This window comes from Delphinapterus leucas, chromosome 4 (genome assembly GCF_059928025.1).
Source record: "Delphinapterus leucas isolate spDelLeu-1000000601 "Yukka" chromosome 4, BTC_Dleu_Yukka2, whole genome shotgun sequence".
Classification (NCBI taxonomy): domain Eukaryota; kingdom Metazoa; phylum Chordata; class Mammalia; order Artiodactyla; family Monodontidae; genus Delphinapterus; species Delphinapterus leucas.
In genome coordinates, this window is record NC_143132.1 from 86,327,693 (window position 1) to 86,353,227 (window position 25,535).

Below are 25,535 nucleotides of genomic sequence, written 5' to 3' on the forward strand. Positions count from 1 at the left end.
GTACATAAAGTACCCAGTACCATGCCTAGTATGTAATAGCTGTTTAATAAATGACAGGTACCTTTTGTATGCAGTTGTAGTGTGAAATAAATGCAATTAAGAGACAAATAAAAGAAGAATGATATTGACACATGTAACTGGGAATTTCAGGACACTGTCACCCAGGGCTGACACAATGTTGTAGAGCTCTTTTTTCCCTTTCACCTCTGTTTTTTCTCATATGTTTTACACAGACTCTTTCTGTGTAATGGCAGGATGGCTGTTGGGAACTCTCAGCCTACATCTTTAGACTATGTTTACTGAAAGGATCCATTGGCTCTGCTTGAATCACATGCTTATCCATGAACCAATTGTGCGTCCCAGGAAATGCAGCACTAAAATTGACCCAACCTTGTGGTTCTGTGGGACACTGATTGACAGTCCCACCAAGACTGCCCAGAGTGGAGAGGAAGTTCTCACGAGGAAATGAACACTTTCAGACAAAACAACATGCCCACCATACCTTCCCTACCCAATCTCCTTGTCTCCAGTATTTCTATCCAGCATATCCTCCATGAGATAAGATTATTTTTCTAAAATGTAGAATGTACTATGTAACTCTCAAAACCTTAAAAAACTATACTCTGCTTAGAGAACATAGCACCAACTTCTTTACAGGGCTTCAAATATGCACACTATTTGACCTCAGCAACCTTCCATTCTTTCCCACTGTGTACCACCAATACCATCCAGTCCCTCAACACGCACTGAGTTTTCCCTCTTCTTGATTTTGCTCAAACTCTCTGCTTGGAATGACTTTAGTTTCCATCTTAGCATGGGGGTAGCCAATTTGTTTTTCTAGACTTCAATGGATTTAATTCTTCTGGTTTACCCAGAACTCCTCTTTCTAGGAGAACCTGCTTCTCTCCATTTGCAATGATGCGTTTCTGAAAGCCTTGCCAATCACCGACCTAGGCCGTATACATCATCATGCTTGTGACCCCAATGATTGATCCAAGGGTGAGCAAGTAACCCCAGCTGGGCCAGTTGGAGTCCTTCCAAGGTTGAAGGTAGGTAAGGGACACCCTTTCCTTCTGAATCATTACTTTGGAATGACGTTTAGCCCAAAGCTGCCAGTGACCGTGTTCCCTATGACAAGGAGAAAGCTCACATGTAGTAGGAGACAATGAGGCCAACATGCAAAAAGAATCAGATAAGAGAGGTGGGAGACTAAGGGAGTCAAGGTGGTCCAGCTCTTGTTCTAACAGTGGTAAACCATAATCTCCTTTTTCCCCTTAAACCACTTTGAATTGAGTCTCTGTCGCTTGAAAGGAATAGTCTTCAGGTCCACATTAAATATTTCTTCCTCTATGCAGCCTTTCTAGACTGTAACCTTATAGATCTGCTTTATTATACAATTACCATCTGCTTTTTCCAAAGGTATAGTTAAGTATTTACTTATTCCACTAGGTTCAATCATTCAGTAACATTTGCCAAGTGTTACCATGTTTCCCACTGGGCTAGACTGGGAGCATGTCTCATACCCCACTCAGCACAGTGCCTAGTACACAGAATTTTTAAAAATGTTTATTACTTTGAATTGCTAAATGTTGTTCAAAGAAGGGTTTTCTTCCCATTGTGTCTGATGACATGTATTTCTCTCTCCATTCAGGTTCTGCACTGGTAATAGAATCACAAATTATCTACAATATTTCACTGAAAATGTAATTTTTGAAAAATATGTGCACAAGTGGAGAACATAAGCTACATTTGAAGCAGAAAAGGTTAGTTTTCAAATAATGAACTTAAGCCATTTCTGTGTCTTACCTCTAAATAGCAGGTACAAATTGGTTTATTTGCATTTTCTTGGTTAATTACACATTTTGGAATGATCTTTCCATGTGGAAGTCATTGATAACAGGATCTAATGCCGGAGACCAAAGTGCCATTAGCTTCATTGAATTGAAGCATTTTCAGAGGTTGGAGTCAAAGCCTGGGAATTAGAAATTGTGGGTCTTAATTACATCTTGGTCACAGATTGGTTGTTTTCTTAGAAGCATACAACCTCAAAAAATTCAAGTGCCTGTAAAATGAAGATGAGAATCTTTGCCTCCTTCAACATCAGGCTTCTACGTGGTTTAATAAAATATTACCTGTACACGCCTTTGATTTCTGAGGATGGTGTGCCTTACTTTCCTGAGCTCTTAAATAGAGTGGCCATGTAGCATCGTGGACGAACAGGTAAATTAAGGCCTCTGGCGTGGTGGAAAGCAAAGTCTAGGTGTTTGTAAGAAAGGCTCAGAAACAGGAGAGGGAAGGGAGCCACCCTGAATTGGTGGCTCCTCTCCACGAACTGCGTGTTAAGCAAGGGTCTTTACTTATCTGTAATCCTTCGAAAATTTTATGAGATAGAGAACACATTTTACCCATAATGAGACCAAACTTCAGATACCTTAAATAATTTTCTTCAGGGTCACACAAACAACAACTGGTTGATGCTCTGTGTGCTGGTCTTTGTAAAATTAATTATGCTGTCGGAAGGCTGTGCTTTTGGCATATTAAGCCATTTACTCATAACAGTTAATAAAAACTAGGTGCCTGTTTTGGACATTTTTCCAAAAGTAGTGCTATACATTTTATTATTGATTACTGTCAGCAATAAGAGGAACTTTGAGTTTCAGCATGTTTTTGCTGTATCAGAATGGCTCATACATTTAAAAAGTTAGCCCTTGAGTTTGTCTCTAGATGGGACTATAGGAATGCTGTGGGCATTCTTTCTCAAAGTACAGATTAGGCATCAGATTCACTTGTGAAGCTTGCTGAGAAAAACCAACCCTGGAGCCATTTCATGTAGATTCTCACTCTGAAGAATGTGTGTGTGTGTGTGTGTGTGTGTGTTTACACGCTTTTCTCTGAGGTAGGAAGATAGTGATCCAAGAATGACAGGTTTCCCTGGGAGAAGACTAAAGCCAGTCCAGGGGAGGTGCATGAGTGCGGGAAACTCTATGAAATCTAGGTTATCTGTAAGGTATCCTGGAGTCCCTAAACTCTCCCTCCAGTTGTGCTCATTTCTAAATTGGCTTTGGAATTGACCCGTTCTTCATAAAACTTGTGTGGCAGAGACAACACCTGGTCCTGACAGGTTATCATCTCTCATCCGGGAGCATGTTCAAGTCAAAACAGCTAACAGAGGGGAGGAGAGAGCACTCTGGGTGAACATGGGAAGCAGCGAAAGTGAGAATCCTTTGGTAACAAGCCCAAAACCTTACCATTAAGGAGGCTGCACCCCTTTCAACCACCAGATAAGACAGGATAATACCTTCATGTTTCACTTGGTCAGTTTATAATGTGGCACTCAAAGGGAAGCAAGTGTGTCAAGCTGGTGTCTGCATTATCTCATTTCCCCCACACTGCCCCTGCTGTCCCCCATTGTGTCAGAAGTGCATTACTTGTTGGAGCAGTGAGGCTCAGCAAACCTGGAGAGTGGGGCTGGGAGGATTATGGGGAAGAGCAGTGAGGCTCAACTAATGTGGGGAAGTGGAGAGAGGCAGGGACACATATAACAGCACAAGCTCTGCTTTGACTCACATGACCAAATCCAGCTGAAAAGCCGGTTCAGACTTTAGTGTAACAACTCTATTGGCAAAAGACAGCAAGGGTTTTCCCCAAGCTGTTTCTTCAGAATTCAGAGGAAACAGTGCTAGAAGGATGTAAATACTACTCTCTTAATTTATTTTATTAAAAAGAAGTTTAGTGTGTGCGTGTGTGTGTGTATACACACGTGTGTGCACTCATTCATTCCTCCCTACACTGGCATGGAAACATGGAAGGAGTCTCTCTTGGAAATGGCCATACAGTGCTATAGGATAAAGCTATTTCATTGATATTTTTCTTGTCCATAACACACAGAATTTAATCTGATGTTCCTTTCCCATGGAAACTGGCAATATTCAAACCATATAGCATGGGTGTCTGATGAGCATTAGGGTGTATGAGGGTCCACAGCTTAATTTGAGACTATATGCAAAATTCTATATGCAAAAACAAACAGTCTGTGGCATAGCCAAAACAAGTATAGATTGACTATGAACTCTGAACAGTTCATACAATCATTATTAATCAATATAGGTATAGTAATCACACTGATTATGAAAACTGATCTTAGGGACTTCCCTGGTGGCACAGTCGTTAAGAATCCGCCTGCCAAAAAAAAAAAAAAAAAAAAGAATACACCTGCCAGTGCAGGGGACACAGGTTCCATCCCTGGTCCGGGAAGATCCCACATGAGGCGGGGCAACTAAGCCCATGTGCCTGCGTGCCTAGCGCCCGTGCTCTGCAACAAGAGAAGCCACCGCAATGAGAAGCCTGCGCACCACAACGAAGAGTAGCTCCCACTCGCCGCGACCAGAGAAAGCCCGCATGCAGCAACAAAAAGACCCAATGCAGCCAAATAAATAAATAAAATTTTAAAAAAGGAAAACTGATCTTAGAAAACCATAGGGATCATTTAAAATATTGAGGTTTAACAAGTTTAAATAGATCAGATCATAAGCGATGCCCTTTTCCTCATCTCCTTATGAAAGAAAAATTTAAATTCTTCAGGTGAGCATACCTGAAGAAAGTGCACAGTAACTTTTACTAGAGAATTCAACTGTACTTTTAAAATGAACATTAAACAATAATAAACAGTAATAATAAAACAGCTACCCTTTACTGACTAACTACTGTGTACCTGACATAGTGGTGTTTTACATTTATTATCTTAATTAATTCTCTCAAAAGCCATAGGGCTTAATGCTTAATGCTGTTAGTATCCCCGTGAAGCCGAGAGAGTTCAAGTTCACACAGCTAAAATAAGTGGTGGATTTAGGAATGGAACCTATAAAAGCCTGATCCCTGGAACCTGGCTCTTAAGCATTACTCTATTCTAGAACCACAAACACCTTCAACATAACCCAGAGACATAGCAAGAGGAGTTAAAAGACTTGCCATATTGGGCTTCCCTGGTGGCGCAGTGGTTGAGAGTCCGCCTGCCGATGCAGGGGACACGGGTTCGTGCCCTGGTCCAGGAAGATCCCACATGCCGCAGAGCGGCTGGGCCCATGAGCCATGGCCGCTGAGCCTGCGCTCCGCAACGGGAGAGGCCACAACAGTGAGAGGCTCAAAAAGACTTGTCATATTGATGGATCTAGGATGAGGTTTTCCAAATTCATAAATTGGGGTTGTTCAGTAGATCACATAACTTCATTAAAGTAAATCAAGTAATCCTCCTTGCTTGCTAGGCTGATATTTATAAAGGATGGGCCAGGGAGATAAATTTCCAGTTAAAGTTTGTTCCAAGCATGGCTGTTCCTATAAACTTATATAAGGTAACCACCATCCCACTGTCAAAAAGACCCCAGAGAAACCTTACTACAATCTCTTTAGGTTACTTTTAAATGAAGAATTGCTATTTAGAAAAGAAATATACTTTCACTGTAAAAAAAAAAAGAAAAATACAGATATATTCAAGAAAAAAAATCACCCATCCATAACCCCATCACTGTTTAATTTTGTTGTTCTTATATTCTCCTAGTTTCTGTGTGTTCATACATAAATTTCTATTGTTTTTTGTAATTTACTTAGTTTTTTATTTAGTTTTGGCTGCGTTGGGTCTTCGTTGCTGCACATGGGCTTTCTCTACTTGCGGTGAGCAGGGGTTACTCTTCGTTGCGGTGCACGGGCTTCTCATTGTGGTGGCTTCTCTTGTAGCAGAGCACGGGCTCTAGGCGCACGGGCTTCAGTAGCTGTGGCTCGCGGGTTTAGCTGCTCCGCAGCATGTGGGATCTTCCCGGACCAGGGCTTGAACCCATGTCCCCTGCATTGGCAGGCAGATTCTTAGCCACTGTGCCACCAGGGAAGTCCCATAAATTTCTATTTTTAAATAAAAATTAGATACACCATAATATTATTTCATTTACTGTCTTTTCCGGTCAATATATTAATATATGATTTAGCAGCCACAACTCAGCTTCACATCTTATGAATTGTGAAACTTTAGGAAAATTGTTTAGTTTCTAAGTGCCTCAATTTTCTTTTTTGTAAAATAGAGATAATATCAATATAATGTTGCCATAAAGGTTTATTTTTAATATTTGAAAAATGCTTAGGGCAGTGCCTGGCACATAATATTATAAAATAAATACCGGAGAAAAGTATGTGCACCTTTTAAAGAATTCTTTCTGGATTCTTTTCTTACCTTCCAGAAAGTCTACCAATTGATATGCTTAGAGCACAGCATGTGAGTGGAGTACCCATTTTCCTGCTCCCGTGGCAGAGTGGTTAAGGGTGTGGGAGGTCAGGCCAAAATCTGGCTCCATTGTCCAGTAGCCATGTTATCCTGGGAAAGTTGCTTGACCATGCTAAGGGTCACTTTCTTTTTCTGTAAAATGGGAATGACAATAAATATCTACTTTTTATTGTTAGGAAGCTGAAATGAGATGTTATAAGTGATTAGCACAGTGCCTCACATAGAGAAAGGGATCAATAAATGCTAACTATTAGTCTATGTTTGCAGTCCCTCCACATTAAAGATAAGGAAAATTAGGACCAGTAAGTATGTCATCCATGGCGGAAGAACTAAAGTAATAAGCCAAAATGATACAGGAAATCCAGTGAGAAGGATATGTCTGGCTCGAGGTGATAAATTGTTTTGTGCCTTGCTGACCAATATGGATATCTTTAAAAAAAAAATATTTCCAGGATGCCTTCCTGTGGTTAGCGCTCAGCATATATTCATTAGTGACATGGACAGTGGCACAGAAAGTATGCTCATTAAACCTGCTAGTGTGAGGGAGCGAGGGCATGAGCTTCACCTTGAAAGAAAGAACCAAGAAAATATGATTCTACCAGGAAATGTGATAGTAGTCTACTTGAAGAGAAAAATCAGTTGCCAAAGTACCACGTGCGAAATGAATGATTATGTTCAAACCAAGAAGAAAAAGCTCTATCAGCCAATCTGTGCAAAACAACTGTATGATGAATGTAATTCTACAGATTAAGTTAACCTGAAAGCCTTGAGCAGATAGACTGAGAACGAGGTGGTGTCCTGCTCTTTTGGGGCACCACTGATCAGCCTTTCAGATAAGTAACAAGATAGGATTGGGTTCCCTAATGAGGGATGGTCTTGCAGAGTGTAGGACTTCATCAGAGGGGACCTACAATACAAATGGCTAAAAAAAAAAAAAAAAAAGACCACATTATTCACTTTGAGGAATTTGTCAGACATTTTTGTTTTTTTTTAAGCACAGGCAAGACTCTCTTAGGAAGTATACAGTTGTTTATTTCCACTGAGATTAGAACAATAGGAAGTGGATTTCAAACTGCAGCATGGAAGATTTAAGTTAGAATGATTGAAAAAAAACTTATAATTAGTGTGAAATGTAAAACACTGCAAATGATTACCAAGTAAAACTACGTAATCTTTTCAGAATTATTCAGAATAAGACTTTTTTGTATTAGTTTCAAATTATTTTCGTAGGTCTTAACTAAAGGCAGGAGAATAGGCTGGGTAGACTCTCAAGATTCCTTTCTATGATTTGATGATAAAAAAGACTTGATCCTACAAAGATTGCTCTGGCTTCTTTTCTATTGAGGCTACCCAAGGAACAGCTGTTGCCTTGACAACAAGGGACAGTCTTAGGTTCCTCATATGCTAGTAGGAAAATGGCCAATTTTCTTGTTCATAAGAGAAAACTGTTAGTTAATGTGTGCATCTCTTTCTCTCTCTCCCCCACCTGTCTCTCTTTCACTCTCTCTGTCCTACCATTATTAGCCACCCTTACATGAACCTCAGTGAGAGTTCAAAGATGAGAAAAAGGTGGCAGAATAGTTTGTATTTTCAGAAATACTCACCGAAACTTAAGAAACTCATTCACAAAAGACTTTGGAGTAAGGTAATGCTATAGGAATACCAGGAGATCAGCCTTCAACGTGTAGAGAAGAAAAACAATGGATGACATAAAATTCTTAGAATGTGGGCAGACACACTGAACAGATTCCAAGAGGAAGGAATCAATACACCTTCACTGATGTCTCAACATGGGGTGAATGACATAACCACCACTTCCAACTATCTAGGTACACGTATATAGACATCACCCACTTTTGACTAAACTGAGTAGATTGTATACAGACCTAGCTTTACATAAGATTTATGTGAATAATACTACAGAACATAGTAGAAGAACAGCAGTTACTTCACATACAATTCACTAAAGTAATAGGCAACAATTAGTTCCCCTAGGGCAAAAACCTTAGGATAATACCTGCTTTCTCCTTTGCTACCTGAAATGTAGCCAAATGCAGGCTAGGAAACAGATTGACAACTGATAAAAAGTGCTTTGAGTAAACTTACCCATATATTTTGTGGGAAGCTATAGCTCGTTGAATTAAAGTAAGCCAGCTCTCTGCAGTGTCTCTTAAAGCCTCAACTATAAAAAAGCCAAGTTTGTTAGCCCAGTGGAGTGGTGCTTTTTCCGTACAGAAGCATGGAAGGTTCAAGCTGCAGCTCTGAACCAGCCTTGTTTTTATACTGCACTCAAATGGATGGTGTGTTACAGTATCATGACAACACACATTTTCTTGTATGTTTACCCTACCTTTTTCTACATAGTGATTATACGGTGGGTGTGTTTTTTGTTTGCTGTTTCACCAACTCCCCACTACCTCCCAAGGATTTTTTTTTGGGGGGGTAGTATTATTGTTGTTAAAAAGTATTTTTCTTCTGGTTATAAAAAAATTCAAGCTTGTTGTAAAGAATATGAAAAAAGTTCACAGAAGAACAAAGAAGGAAATGAAAGAATCTTGGTATTGTTTTGAAGAGCAGTACTGAAAGCAAAGAAAGCCAATACCAATATTTTCTTTACTAAATGCTGGGATAGCATAAGACACAGGATATTACTTCCTGTAATTTGTTTTCTTTGTTTTTCTGTGTCTACCATGGTCCCGGGAGAATAACATTCTAATCATGTGCAAAAACATGCAGGTACCCGTAGGCGATGCTATATATTCTGATGACGTAGAGTGGGATTGTCAAGCACGTGAGAGAATATATAAGGTTGGAAAGTCTAAGCAAAACCACATTTACACTTTGATGAGATAATGTTAAGGATATTTTGAAAACTCTGCTACTCGTGGCACAATATTGCTGGCAGATTTTGGAGCTAGCTTTTCTCATCCCAAGCCCACTGGTCCCCAATATTTCTCACAGAATGAGAAGACCATTCTCTTGGTTGGTCCCACCTTTTTTTTTTTTTTTTTTTTTTGCGGTACGCGGGCCTCTCACTGTTGTGGCCTCTCCCGTTGCAGAGCACAGGCTCCGGATGTGTAGACTCAGCGGCCATGGCTCACGGGCCCAGCCGCTCCGCGGCATGTGGGATCTTCCCGGACCGGGGCACGAACCCGTGTCCCCTGCTTCGGCAGGCGGACTCTCAACCACTGCGCCACCAGGGAAGCCCTGGTCCCACTTTTAAACAGTCACAAAGTCTTATCTTCTGCCTTTTTTCTCTTTCCCTATTTCAGACCCTCATTACTGATCCATTTTCCATTCATCTCCCCCATTTAAAATTATTCAGTGTGTCCCTATTGTCTATAAGAAAGTATCTTTGTGTTGTGGTACCTTTCAATTCTCCCTGCCTCATCTCATGTTACTCTCCCAGGCAAATGCTACCCTCAAAAGTCACCCCATTCCCCATTCAGTAGTGTTGAACTACTTGTAATTTCTCACTTCTCTTCACCTCTCAGGCTCAAGATTTTCCATATTATTACCTTTTTATTGTTATTCTCTCTACCTGGAATACACTTTCACCTCAGCTTTTCGCCAGGAACATTTATATCCCCATCTTTGGAGTTTCAGATAAGACCTTATTCTTTTTTTTTTATAGAGTGCATATATTTTATTGTTTTCTCATTGGCTACATTTTTAAAAATTTTAATTTTATATTGGAGTGTAGTTGATTAACAATGATGTGTTAGTTATAGGTGTACAGCAAAGTGATTCAGTTATACCCATACGAGTGTCCATTCTTTTTCAAATTCTTTTCCCATTTCGGTTATTACAGAATATTGAGCCAAGTTCCCTGTGCTATACAGTAGGTCCTTGTTGGTTATCTATTTTAAATATAGTAGTGTATACATGTCAATCTCAAACTGCCAATCTAGCCTTCCCCAAACCCTTTCCCCCTGGTAACCATAAATTTGTTCTCTAAGTCTGTGAGTGTTTCTGTTTTGTAAATAAGTTCATTTGTATCATTTTATTAGATTCTGCATGTAAGCAATATCATATGGTATTTGTCTTTCTGTGTCTAACTTACTTCACTTAGTATGATAATCTCTTGGTCGATCCATGCTGCTGCAAATGGCATTATTTCATTATTTTTAATTTCTGAGTAATAATCCATTGTATATATGTAGCACATCTTTTTTTTTTTTTTTTTTTTTTTTCGGTATGCGGGCCTCTCACTGTTGCAGCCTCTCCCGTTGCGGAGCACAGGCTCCGGACGCGCAGGCTCAACGGCCATGGCTCACGGGCCCAGCCGCTCCGTGGCATGTGGGATCCTCCCGGACAGGGGCACGAACCCGCGTCCCCTGCATCGGCAGGCGGACTCCCAACCACTGCGCCACCAGCGAAGCCCTAGCACATCTTCTTTATTCATTCATTGATCAATGGACATTTAGGTTGCTTCCATGTCTTGACTATTGTAAACAGTGCTGCAATGAACAATGGGGTGCATGTATCCTTTCAAGCCATTGTTTTTTCTGGATATACACCCAGGAGTGGGATTGCTAGATCATATGGTAGCTCTATTCTTAGTTTTTGAAGGAACCTCAATATTGTTCTCCAGTGTGGTTGTATCAATTTATATTCCCACCAACAGTGTAGGAGGGTTCCCTTTTCTCCACACCCTCTCCAGCATTTATTGTTTTATAGACTTTTTGATGATGGCCATTTTGACTGTGTGAAGTGATACCTCATTTGCATTTCTCTAATAATTGGCAATGTGGAGCATCTTTTCATGTGTTTGTTGGCCATTTATCTGTACATCTTCTTTGGAGAAGTGTCTATTTAGGTTTCCTGCCCATTTTTTGATTGAGTTGTTTGTTTCTTTCACATGAGCTGCATGAGCTCTTTGTAAATTTTGGAGATCAATTCCTTGTCAGTCACATTGTTTGCAAATATTTTCTCCTATTCTGTAGGTTGTTTTTTCGTTTTGTTTATGGTTTTCTTTGCTGTACAAACGCTTTTCAGTTTAATTAGGTCCCATTTGTTTTTTTTAAATTTTTTTTATTTTCACTACTCTAGGAGGTGGATCAAAAAAGATCTTGCTATGATTTATGTCAGAGAGTGTTCTGCTTATGTTTTCCTCTAAGAGTTTTATAGTATCTGGTCTTACATTTAGGAGGTAAGTCCTTATTCTAATGGAGTGACTGCTCTGCCCTTGATCCCCTCCCACCTGGAGACAGACATGCTTCCCTGATGAGTCTTGATAGCTTTGCCATACTGTGTGCACTTGGTATGCTTTAGCTCATTTAACAAAAGTTCTGGAGGGCAGCATCCTACTAGTTTTTCTCACTGATACATATCACTATCACTTACTACAGAGAGCATGTCACACATTAGGTGCTCAATGACTATACAATGAGAATGAGTGAATAAAGGAATGATGAATGTCTACTGTGTGCCTAGTGCTGGGGAGCCAGTGTTAAATCAGCTAGACCTCTCTGACCTATGTTGCTTACAATGTAATAGGGGGACTCAGGGAAGTAAACAGAGGAAATGTCATGATAGCCGAAATATGATGCCAGGGGAAATGTATATAGGTCAGGGAAGGTAGACATTAGCTGGGAAAATATGGGAAGAGTGCCCAGGCAGCAGGAACAGATGTGCTAAGGCTTAAAGTGAGAGAGAACTTGAAGAAAAGGAAACAAATTCACTCGGGCTAGAATTCCCAGTGTGAGATGAAGAAGAGTGAGAGACGAGAGGGGGGAGGGAGAAGGCCCAGTTCATGAGGGCCTCAGAATCCATGTTAGGGAGGCCTTGGAGAGCTGGGGAGGGATGACGTGCTAAGATTTGTGGGTTAAAAAACTCATTTTGGCTGAGGCGTGGAGACGGTATTAGAGAGATCGATTACGGAGGCAGTTACCTGTTAGGAGACGGCTTTTGTCGGCGGTTTCTCCACTTGATGGTAAACACCTTGAGGGGAAGGATAATCACTTTTTCAATTTTGTAAATTAAGGGCTTAGGTCAATGTTTCTTTAATGAATGACAAACTCTACATATGTCAATTATCATACCTCAGAAAAACAAAAATAAAAAAGCCCCTTCTTTTAAGAAGTTGCATCCCCTGTGGCTCATCTAGTCATTGGGTCAATATAACTACCTCCAGGTAAGCTAGTTACACAAAGGAGATTTAGTGGCACCTCCACCCTGACCTTGCTCGTGATAGATACATAAGTTGATTTATATTACCTTACCTTGCCTATATTATAACTGACCATTTAAATTGCATTTTTTTGGCTTTTTCATGAAGATGTCATTCCTGGATTAAGATCATGGCTTTTCCATGTTGCATAACCTACCTAAGAATAATCCATGCAACTCTGCCTCTTTGTGTTTATTCAAAGACTGGTGAAAGAGTTAATGAAGATATGAATTAAGGAAAGCATAAATGATAAAATAGTCATCTGAAAGGTTACTTCTGACGTCCCTGTATTTGTATTAGAATCTAGTCATTAAAGTGATATAATTCACTGAATAAAATCATTTTATTAAGCCTTTGGTCAGCAGATTATTAATACCTATATTATATATAGAACTCATCTAAAACTAGTAATTATAGCTCTCATTTTTCTTTTGATACAATGAAAAGAGTAAAAGAATTTTCAAAGTATGTGAGAGGACTTTGTGAAATAACATCACAGTTAATCAAAATTTAATACAATAAACTAATAAAATAGTAAAAATGTTCTAATTTAATATTAGTAGTAGATGTCTTCTTCTTATCCTTATTTTATATACAATGACACTTTCAAAGCATTATAAATTTGTGAGCTAATAACATATCACAAATCTACAAAAATATGAAAAGCCAAAAAAATTGATAACTTCTGATTCAGATTATATGTCAATTTTCATTATTGTGTTTCTAGTAAATAAGTAACATAAATGAACTATTTGTAGGGTGGTGGGTGATATGGATTATTTTTCCTGATACCTAATTAGAGTCCCTACTTTTCTAAAACTTTCAGTCTTTCACGATTCACAATGAAACATTAATTTGTATGGTTCACTTAATCAGATTCAACAAACTTTGTTTATAAAATTTCATATACCTAAGTTTTTTAGCATAAGTTATCTTCTAAATGGTTAATTTACATGTTGATCTATCCAAGACAATCTTACATTTAAACTTTCATTGTTAATTATTATCATTGTTATGGTTGCTTCACATTAATAGCAACTAACAGTGTTTAGAAGAATAAAAGGGACTCTGATTTTGCATCTGGATGTTTTTTAATGGAATGACACAGAGTTCTGTGTCACACCAAAGATTTTGTCATTTTACAGTGAGAATGAGCTGGGGGAAAATAGTTGTTAATAGATTGTTAGGTTGGTATTTGGGCCACAGTTATTTCTGGGGGGTTTTCTCCTCAAGAACATCTTTAATACTGCACCCAGAGATTTGACTCAGATGTCAGGAATAATGAGCTTCATTATAAAGTAGACCTTGATGATAGTTCTGGCTAAAAAAGAAAGAAAAGATTGAAAAAAAGAGGTATTTGTGGTACTTTACATAGACAGACATGTAGCACCATCTACTGGATTAGAATAAATGAATAAAATCTGTATTTCCACTAGCAAAAGTATGAAACTATGAATATCAAAGCTTCCTATAGCTTGATAGGAATTGGTTTAGCCAATTCTTTTGATTCTGATGATTGTTTTACTAGTAGATGAGAGTACTTTGCTATATAGGGCCTTCTTTTCCCCTGTCTTTGCATCTAGGAAATTTTTTTTTTTTGCATCACGTGTACACACACACACACACACACACACACACACACACGCATATCCCATTGCACCCAACTAAATCATGTAATTTTTTTTAAAAGGCAGTGGTTGCCATTGGCAAAAGAAATTTTGTGAATGTAGTTTCCCCGAAAAGGATATTAGAAAGTCTGTAATTAAGGAGGTCTTTCCTTTACTGTTTCTCTGCAGTAGAAAATGTTTTCTTTAAATATAGTTATGGCCTCCTGTTATCAGAAGAAATAAATCCTTAAAAATAATCCATTCAATAATTCATTAATTCAACAAGTATTAATCAAGGGATTACTATGTTTCAGCAACAATGATAAGAACATTGAAAAAACAGAACAGTGATTTCAGAAACATTGCATAATATTTGGCTGTGAGGTAAGTGTTCCTTTGTAAAGACTTACATCCATCTCTTTCATTAACTGAGCAGCCAATTATCCGATATAGCTTTGTAAAATGTACAAGTTTGCAAAATATTATAGATACTGGTCAAAATACTCAGCACTAAAAACATGTTTTGTATAGGGAGGGAAACTGTGGAACAGAACAATTATAAGACCCTTCTGACCTTTCAATGAGACTGTTATCTCATTATCCAAGTCATTAACTATTTCATAATAAAATGAATTTCCTCAGGAGGGAGTGAGTACCTCAGCAATACAATAGCAGTGTAAAAGCATTGCATGTTGCTGAGGTGCATGTTGTAGCCAGGGGCTATCTTGGAAGTTTCTTCTAATTCTGAGGTTATATAAATGCTCTGGCTCTAGTCATACGGAACAATATTAAGAATGAATTACATAAAAGAAAATCTGAGAAAATGGAGACATTTACCATATTTCTGGGTAGGAAGACAATACAATAAAAGTTTAATTTCTTCTTAAATTATTATGTATATTCAAGGAAATTTCAATGAAAAATCCTAGGGTTCTTTGACCTGTTTTGAACTTCACAACTTGATTGCAAGGAAGTGTTTGAAAATAAATAAGAGTAGTTGTGATGGTGGTGATAGATGGTGTGCTTGGCTCTACCATAGTTAGAAGCTATGCTACTCAAAACAGTGTGGTTCTTTTGTAGAGACAGATAAATAAATCAATGAAATACCAGACATCTAGAAACATATCATTATATATATGAGAATTTAGTATACAAAAGGACACATTTCAAACCACAGGAGTGAGACAGACTATTTAACAAATGGTGTTGAGAAAATTCCTATTTGTTTTGGAAAAGAACTATGAATCTATGTCCTGTCATACACAAACATAAATTTTATGTGCATTAGAATTTTAATGTAGAATATATAATTATAAAAGTAATTATATAATTATAAAAGTACTTGGGAATTTGGGGTTACCAGATGCAAATTGTTATATATAGAATGGATAAACCAGGTCCTACTGTATAGCACATGGAACTATATTCAATAGTCTATGATAAACTATAATGGAAAATAATCTATATAAAAAAAGAATGTATATATAGGTATAATTGAATCACTTTGCTGTACAGCAGAAATTAAGACAACATTGCAAATCAACTATATTTCAATTAAAAACATAAAGTTCTAGGGCTTCCCTGGTGGCGCAGTGGTTGAGAGTCCGCCTGCCGATGCAGGGGACACGGGTTCGTGCCCTGGTCCTGGAAGATCCCATATGCTGCGGAGCGGCTAGGCCCGTGAGCCATGGCCACTGAGCCTGCGCGTCTGGAGCCTGTGCTCCGCAACGGGAGAGGCCACAACAGTGAAAGGCCCGCGTATCACAAAAATAAATAAATAAATAAATAAAGTTTTTGGGAAGCTGAAAAAAAGTACTAGAAAAATATATAAATAACTTATATATAAATATTTTAATGAATAAACAATAAATTTTAATGAATAAATACTAAATCTTAATATTAATATAAACTTTAATATTAAATATATTAAACTTTTAATGAGAGTAAAATTTAAATAAATAAAATTATATGTTGTATATAATACTTATATATAAATAAATAATATATAAAATAGTTTATTTTTATAGTCTTCCAGGCAAGGCTTTCCTTAGTGAGATGCAAAACAAAAGTTATCAAGGAAAAGACTGACAGATTTAACCATTTAAAAATTTAAAACTCCTCTTTTCATTTATATATTTATTCTCTCGGCAGATTTTTATTGAGCATTACCATGTGCAGGTATTGTTCTAGTTTCTGAATATAGTGTGAACAAAATGCATATGGTTCCTACTGTCATGCATATTATAGTCTAGTGGCAAATATAGAAAATAAGTAAACAAAATAAAAATATAAGTACTAATTATGGTGAATTAGTCTCAATGTAATTACTAAATGTGAAAATTTTGCTATAAGACAGAGTAAAAAGTAAAAGCTATATTTGATTGAATGGGCAAGGAAGGCCTCTCTAAGGAGGTTATATATAAACTGAAGAATATAGAGCCCTGCAGAATACTCTAGAACTAGACATTATGGAAGAAAATATTCCAGGCAGAGGGATCAGTATATATGAAGGCTGGGAGACTCCTTGGTTTTTTGAAGCTCTAAGGAAATAATTTAAAAAATTCAAGGTGGCTGAAACATAGTGAATAAGGGGAAAGATGGCAAGAGATGAGCTTGGAAAAAATTTGTCAGGGATAAGATCACATAGAATTTTGTAGACCAGATTAAGGATTTTGGATTTAATTCCAACTAAACCAGGAATCCACTGAAGAGTTTTAACTTAGAAGAAATCTGATTTAAGTTTAAAAAAGCCCTTAAAATGGTACAACAACTTTGGAAAAGGTCTGGAATGTTTTATAAACATGCCCTGCTGTCAGCAATTGTACTCCTTGGTATTTATCCAAGAGAAATAAAAACATATGTCCTTGAAAAGGCTTGTACTGAGAGTACACATTAATAATTCTGAAACACATTTAAATGTACTTTGGGGTTGCAAAAATAAGTAAATGGCTGATGGATAGTGGGAGCAAGGTTTCTCACTGTCAGGAGGGAAGTTTCAAATAAATAAGAAGGGAAGGCTAGAATAAACTCTGTGGTACTAGAATGGAGTCAGAGACATCAGTATGTACTAATGTTTAGCTTATACAGATAGACACAAAGATGATTATAGATTTGTATGAATTCTTAGGTTAGTATACATCATATATTATCTAGTTTTGTCTGCTGAGAGGGTCCAGAAGCACTGACAACCCATTAACAGCAAACATGCCCAGAGCCCAGATCTTGATTTCTAAATGCCATTCTCCAATAAAAGGAATCAGAGCTCCTTGGAGAAATGGCTAATTCTCAGGCTGTGTAAGGTAAAATACAAGATGGCCTGGAGCACTTTGTAGGCCAGAAAGTAGGGAGGTGCTCAAAAAACAAAAAGATGAAGGCATGTCAAAGATACAGGGGCCAATGGCCAGAGCTGGAACAAATTGGGTAACAAAATAGCATAGTTTGGATTATAATCCAAAGTATAAAATATATATGAGTCCACAGTAATATAAATAAATAATTGAATAAATAAATAAATAAATGGAGAGGACAGACTCCTACTTACAGAAAAATCTCAAATAATACATGTAGATACTCTCTTTTTGGGAGGTAGAGTGTAATCTCTCTCCTCGAAGGCAGACCGAACTCAGTGAATCATTTAGAGTATGGAAGGGGAAATAGTAGCTTTACAATGGAGAAACCTGGCAAATGCTATCTTAACAAAATGATCACAGGTAAAATCACCAGTAATGCCATGATGACATCACGAGCCCTCTGATAAGATGTGATGAGAAGTGTATTTCACCTCTGTGGTTTTCTTCCCCCAAACCCTAACTCCGGACTAATTATGAGAAAACCATCAGATAAAACATTAAGAGACATTTAGAGAACTTCTATATGAAATAACTGACCAGTACTTCTCAATACTGTTCAGGTTACCAAAAAACAAGAAAAAACTGAGAACTTGTTACAGACCAAGGAAGACTAAGGAGACATGATTAACAAAATGCAATGTGGTATGCTAGATTATATCCTGAAACAGAAAAAACATGGATGGAAAGACTGGAAATCTGGAGTTTAGTTTATAGTAATGGGTCAATGTTGGCTTCTTTCTTTTGTCAAATGTACCATGGTAATGTGTGATGATAATATTAGAGGAAACTGAAACTACATGAGGGATATATGGGATATTATCTTTGCAAGTTTTCTGTAAATCAAACATTCTAAAATAAAAAGTGTATTAAATCTTGTACAGGAGGGGCTTCCCTGGTGGCGCAGTGGTTGAGAGTCCACCTGCCGATGCAGGGGACGCGGGTTCGTGCTCCGGTCCGGGAAGATCCCACATGCTGCGGAGTGGCTGGGCCCGTGAGCCATGGCCGCTGAGCCTGCGCGTCCGGAGCCTGTGCTCCGCAACAGGAGAGGCCACAGCAGTGAGAGGCCTGCGTACCGCAAAAAAAAAAAAAAAAAAAAAAAAATCTTGTACAGGAATGTTTATAATAGCTCTATTCATAGTTTCCCCAAACTGAATACAGTCCAGGTGTTCATCATTAGGAGAAGAGGTAAACAGTGTGTTATATTTACATAAGGGAATACTATTCAGCAATAAAAAGAAATGAACCATTGATACTGCACTATGGATGAACATCAAAAACGTGAAGCTGAGTGAAAAAAATCCTAACATCAAAAAGTACATATTTTTATCAGTCTGGGTGCAATCAGGAGAGAGCAACCACACAGCAATTTAATAGGGAAGGCTCAATATAAAGAATTGTTAACTGTAACAGAGAATGGAGTAACAAGCAGCTGGCCGTTAAGAAGTAAAGAAAACTCTAAAGAATGGAGATATAGCAGAAATAAGGAGCAGTTACTATCCTTAAAGCTGAGACAGTGTGCCCAGGGAAGAGCCTCCCCACCCTGTCCCCCAGCTAAATGAATGGCAGAGAAATCATTGTGCTGGTCGAACTTGCTGGAAATGTGTTCTCTGTGGTGCCAGGGAAATCTATTAAGGGGGTGATGTCTCACTGGGGGCACTCTGTTGCCAAACTACCCAAGTTGGGGTGGGGGTGAGTGCTAAGGGAAGCTGCTGCACACAGCAGGAGCTGGGCATGGAGAAGCCACAAGCGCTGCAGGAGCCTGATGCTGGAAGAACTTCCTGAGATGCAGGAACTGGATGCTGAAGAAGCTGTGCGTGCTGCCAGGTGAGCACACTGGAACCAGGGAGAAAAAAAGGCTTTTCTCCTCCTGCAATGTCTCTCCTGTGCCCTGATTGATAAAGCTTGATGTTGTGCCAGCTGTTGAAAGAGAAATATTTTAAAGGCCCATATCTGTTTTCACAGAGCAGGCAAAATGGGTGAATTTGGAGCTGAGAGGCAATAAATGGTAAATTTAGGAAATATAGCACAATACAGTACCTTTTCACTGATTTGAAGTTTTAAAAGAGAGGAAACTAATGTATGATAGAGAAAATATCAGAACAGGAAGTTGCCTCTGGGGGGTTAGGGGATGTGAGAGCAGGGATTGACCGCAAAGAAGCAGGCAGAAACTTTTTGGGGAAGTGGTGATGTTCCACCTCTTGAGCATAGTTTAGGTTAACCTGGTGTATGCATTTGTCCAAACTCAAGATTTGTGTATTTGTTTGTATATAAATTTTACCTATAGAGGGAAGAATGTAAACAAAAGTAAACATATGCATAGTGAAGTCTTTAGGGGGGAAGTGTACTGATTACTGCAATTTACTTTGAAATGCATCAATAAATAACATGAATTGATGAGTGGATGGATAGATGGGTATGTAACAGCAAGAATAGTCAAACATTCATGGTAGGACCTAGGAAACATCTAGATCAGGGGAATAATGGTGCTCACGGTAAAATTATTTCAGCTTTTCTATATGTGGGAAATATTTCAAAATTAGATGTTGGAAGTAAAAGATTACCTTAACTGTTGAGGGAGAATGGATTTTGGGGGAACAAGAGTAGAAGCAGATTGTTGAGGATGCCATTGCAGTAGTGCAGTGAGAGATGATGATTGTTTGGAGTGGTGGCAGTGGACTTGGAAGGGAGTCATAAAAGCCAACAGAAGAAAATGTTTTAATAGGGAAGGAATAGTTGAGCTGAATGTAGCCCGTAGATCAGGTAAGTTGATGATGAACGTATACACTGGAATATGAAGCATACTGATGGCAATGAGAGCAGTTTCCGAGGTGTTGTATAGCAAAATACACTAAAAAAAGTTTTAAAAAAAACCCCCCAAATTAGGAGAAAAATACTCATACACACACACAAACATGCACAAAGAAACTATAACATAAAAAACACTGCCATAATTCAATAAGAAGAGACAACCTAATGGGAAAAAATGGACAAAGGATATGATAAAGAAATTCTTAGCAGAAGGAATGTGATGTTCAGTCTCACTCATAATTATATAATTGTCAATAAACAATGAAAAACCATATTTTACTCTTTAGGTTGTAAAACATTTGATACTTCATAAGAATACTGTCATATTTTGTAGGTATGCAAAGACATTTTGAAAGATAATTTAGTGGTATCTATCAAAATAAAATTGCTTATACCTGTTTTCCATTAATTTTACTTCTAAGAAAATGTCATGCAGAAAAGCTTACATAGGTGTTCAAGATTATATTTTATTCACCAAATATAACACTAACTGAAAGATGCATTCCAATTTTGGAGATATTAAAATGTGAAAATAAGCATAGTCTAGAATTGATGAAATACAGTATTAGAAAGGTGTTCATTATAGCATTGTTTATAAAGTTAAAATTGATTGATGATACTGAATTTTAAGCTGCCATTAAAAGACCAAAGATCTAATATACTGACATGGAAACATAGCCACTATTGTTAAGTGAAAAAATGAAGTTGCAAAATATTTAGGGCTTTATTTCTATAGGAAAAAATTAATATATGTATATACTTACAGCTTCATTTAAAAAAATGCTGGTAGGGGCTTCCCTGGTGGCGCAGTGGTTGAGAGTCTGCCTGCCGATGCAGGGGACACGGGTTCGTGCCCTGGTCCGGGAAGATCCCACATGCCGCGGAGCGGCTGGTCCCATGAGCCATGGCCGCTGAGCCTGCATGTCCGGAGCCTGTGCTCTGCAATGGGAGAGGCCACAACAGTGAGAGGCCCGCGTACCACCAAAAAAAAAAAAAAAAATGCCAGTAGGATAAACACCAAAATGGGGCAACTTTTGAGAATGAGATTGGCATGGAGCTGAGGATATCTTTTCCTTTTACTTCATACATATATGTATTTTTCTTTCTTATAAAACAAAGATCACGTTATTTTTGCAAAACCCAAAATCTCTTCATATTTTAGCCTTAACAACCTGATCTGGATGAAGTTATCTATTTGGGAATGAGATAGTAAAAGGGTAACATCTACCTTAGCATTTGGGGATTAAATTGATTATTTCATGGTTAGTGACAAGGCTTGTAAAACTTTGGGCTTTATTTCTAAATCTGAATGAATAATGATAGGGTTAGAATCTGGAAGCTGTAGAATTATAAAAGTGGGAAATGGATGATAGGAATACTGTGGTGATGAGGGGGAGAAGCAGGGATATTGTTTAAAGGCAGAAAGGTAGAATTTAGAGGATGCATGGACATTTTGTCCAAAATTCAACATTGTATAATCATTATCCTGAAATTCAGGAAATAGAAGCCTTGAGATATGGGAAATGGGATTCTTTGCAGGGATTTGGCTGCCAAAGTTCTTATGTCCTTGGGGCCTAGAGAAGTACCCAGCAAAGACAGCTGCAGTCATACATTTGGCAGCTACAGCTGACACTGAGAGGGGTGGATCAACAGATTGGCACAGGCGAAGGCAGCTGCCTCAGTATTCACATTTTAAAATAATCATTAAACAAGGGACATTGCCATAACAATTTTTAAATATAAATAACAATATGTCATCTTAATATATGCTGGATATTAACATTTTCATTAGTAGTGTTGACTAAACTATTATAAAATAAAATATGATCTCTATTAAGGTTATTTAAGCTGTAAAAGTCCATTATTCCATATAGGTCAACATTTCCTCTACAAGCTGTCTTTCTCTTAACCACCTTGGAAATTTAGGCATTGTAGAACTGGAGAGTAAAATGCCTTGCTAACTCTAGACTTTGAAGACACTATTTCTAAGTCCATAATGCTAAATATATGGAAAACCATGTAAGCACAAAGAGACAAAGCTACAAAAGATTTCAAAAGTGTAGCGACAAACCAAGGGTACAAAAAGACATTTTCAAGACATTTGAGGAAATATGAACATGAAAAGATACTGATCATGAAGAGTTATTTTGATACTGTTAATTTTGTCAGATGTGATAATGATATTGTGTTTGTTATAAAACGTTAAACATAAAACATTAGTGGTGCATGCTCCAGTAGTTATGGGTGACATGTTATGTTTGTGATTTACTTTAAAATGCTTCAGCAAAAGATCCAGATGAAACTAATATGGCAAAAAAAAAAAAAAAAGAATGTTAAGTCAAGGTGATGAGTATATAGGGGTTCATTATACCCTGCTCTCTATTCTTACATATATTTAAACTTTTTATAATAAAAAAGGTTAACAATGAACAGGTAAAATAAAATTCAAAAGGGCAAAAAAAGCTACATATATTTGACTATTGGATAAGCAAAATTAATTGGTCCTCACAATGAGTGGTAGAGTATTCCAGCCAACAACACCCCTCATTGCAGAGAGCATAGTTTGAGACCTGTTTCCTCGTTTAGGTCCTGCTTACTTTACCCGCTTCACCTCAGGGAGCTTCACTTCATTTATCTAGGAAATGAAAGGATTAGGTTAGTTCACTGTTTTGTGCTTCCCAGTTCTGAGAAGCGGGTACATAAAACACGGGTCATAAACTCAAACTCCTACCGGTGCCAAACAGTTAATTCAAATGAGTGAATTGGTAAAGTGCTTGCCAGTCTAAAGCGGTTAGACTTTTTCGAGTTTAGGAAGAAATATAGGTTTTTGTGTGGAATTAAAGATGTGTAAATGCTAACAAATGAAAATGTAAAGAAAATAGGGACTTCCCTGGCGGTCCAGTGGTTAAGACACTGCGCTTCCATTGCAGGGGGCACGGGTTTGATCCCTGGTGGGGGAACTAAGATCCCACATGCTGCCTGGCCAAAAAAAAAAAAAGGAAATAAAGGTGTGGGAACTCTGCGCTGCAGGTTTGCCATCTCGGGGCAGTTCACGACTGCGGTCAACTAGGACTCTGCAACCGGGCAGAAGACCATTGGGTGGGAGACCAGAAGTTAAAACAGACGAAGATCAAAACATCCAGCAATGATTCTAGGGAGTGAATTGTGCTTCAAAATACCTGTCTACTTCAGCCTACAAGATTTCATCTACTAATGAAACTCAACAAACGCCACTTGAAAGGAAAGCTAGGTTTATTCTTTTCGTTAGCGTTCTTCTTCCGCCCGCGATCGCAGCTGCGTAGCGCAACGCAGGTCCGGTGCCCTGTGGTTCCCCGGAGACTGCAGGCGCCACCAATTCTATACCTCCCGGGAGCGCCGAACGGGCTAACCGGAGCCGCACATTGAAGGACTGTTATGCCGGTACCTGGCAATCCCAAGGAACCTCTGGAGGAGTAAGTTGATTCGCTTCTCTGGGTGCCCAAGAAGAAAAAGTTGCACTGGATCCTGGGAAGGAGTTCTCAACCGGAAGATTTGCCTGGGCGCTTCCTGTTTGGTAACTAAGGGCGCGAAACGGTTGCTAGAGCTCCAGTAGCAACTACCCCGGAGCTTTGCGAGTTCCTTGGGTTGCCTCAGGTGCCGCTCACGGGCGATACGAGAAGGTGGATCTTACCTCTGCACCTTTTCTGAGGTCCCCTACCTGTCTGTCATCATGAGTAGTGAATTCCTGGCGGAGCTGAATTGGGAGGAAGGGTTCGCCATCCCGGTGGCGAACGAGGAGAACAAGATACTGGAAGATCTGGTAAGGATCAGGTGAAGAAGGCGGGGGAAGAAGGGATCTGTTGGGGGACGTTTTCTAGTTGGCAGAAATACCCCAACCCTTTTATTTCTCTCCGTTCTTTCCCTAATCCCATCTCTTTTCGGTCTACCTCTCTCCGGCAGCATCTCCTTCTTCCCTCACCTGCTAGCCCTTTTCGGTACTTGCTAAAGCATTAAAATCAATCAATCAATCAAACTGAAACTATAATAGACATTCACAACTATAAAGCTTGAAACTTTACTCCCTCCTCCTCTTCCACCCCTTGCACTCATTTCTAGCCTCCTGAGCAGTAGAGGAAAGGCTGGTTCTCGCGCCCGCTTTTTCCTTCCTCAGAATTAAGCTCAGTTTGCAAAGGGACTTCTGAGGTTTGCGTAGCAACAGTTATTTGCGGATGTTTGTAAACAAAACATGTTATGGTTGACATTTCTTTTTGAGTTACTGCCTAGGATGTTTAAAGTGACTCGAAGAAATGTTTTTAAGAGGGATGTTCTAGTAAGTATGTATAATGTGCAATTTACAGCTTTTCAAAGTGAGGATTAAGTTGTCACAGAAATATATAAAATATTTTCGTAAGGAGTATTTTACACCAGCTTGCAACCAATGCATGGTAGTTGTTAAAAATAAAATTGCAACCAGCTCAGGAAACTTTGAAAACCAGTTAGCAGTCAGTCTAAAGTTCCATCACATGGCAATGTGTTGTGTGGAAGAGGGTCCAAGAACTGATGATGCTTACACTACTTTAGAGAATGGAAGAGAAGGTTCCTCTGAGAAATGAAAATCCTCCACTTTGTTTTTTGAAAATATGTTTTTCAAACTCTTCTGACTTATTTACTTATATCTAATGTAGATGGCTTCAGATTTTGTTTTTTGTTTTAAGTGAAGGACAGCATTAGGAAATATAAGAGATCTAGCACTGAGTACTGAGGACTAATAATAAGTATCCAGTCTTGGGTTCTGATCCTGCTTACGAGCACTGAGTCCATTTCTTCTTCTGTAAACTGGAGACAAGTAAAATAATTATCTCACAGGGTTGTTACACAGCTCTAAGGACTTTAATATAGGTTAAGTTCCATTCAAACGTTAGTTTTTGGTATTATTGCCATAATATTTGTTTCACAGGACTTTATATACATATTACTTGTATTAGCTATTTAAAAAAATATTAAAGAGCAATAAAAAGAATAACGAGGGCCATAATCACTTCATCTGAATAAACTCCAATATTAAAAAAGCAACTCTTGAAAGTTTAAGATATTCAAACAGAAGAGAAGGGTATAAAATAAAAAATTCAAGATATTCCCTCCCCAAAGTACTCACTGTTGACCGTAGAAGTGGCTATCATGGCTTTAAACAAATATCCCAGACATCATGGTCTACAGGTATACAGATAGAAAAGACAGGAGTATTATAAAACTGGGATCCTATTACATGTGCTGCTTTTAACATAGAAATTTAAATTTAATTTTACTTGTGTTTAAAGGAGAAAATGAACGGAATTTTTGAATTTCAGTGA

General features: G+C 38.3%; 1 protein-coding gene and 1 long non-coding RNA gene across 2 annotated transcripts in view; one reads left to right on the top strand and one right to left on the bottom strand.

Moving 5' to 3' along the window:
• Positions 1 to 1,815: 1,815 nt before the first annotated feature.
• Positions 1,816 to 24,277, bottom strand: LOC111173666 (uncharacterized). Its single transcript, XR_002644264.2, has 5 exons — positions 23,630 to 24,277; positions 22,715 to 22,840; positions 20,970 to 21,144; positions 12,162 to 12,211; positions 1,816 to 1,972 (listed from the first exon to the last, which is right to left on the bottom strand). It is a non-coding gene; the product is annotated as an uncharacterized LOC111173666 (long non-coding RNA).
• Positions 22,672 to 25,535, top strand: part of CCDC39 (coiled-coil domain 39 molecular ruler complex subunit) — a 47,387-nt gene continuing 44,523 nt past the window's right edge. The window contains exon 1 of the mRNA XM_022571477.3: positions 22,672 to 24,004. Within this exon, the coding sequence (XP_022427185.1) occupies positions 23,915 to 24,004 (90 nt within the window). The 5' untranslated portion in view covers positions 22,672 to 23,914. The remainder of the gene's footprint in view (positions 24,005 to 25,535) is intronic.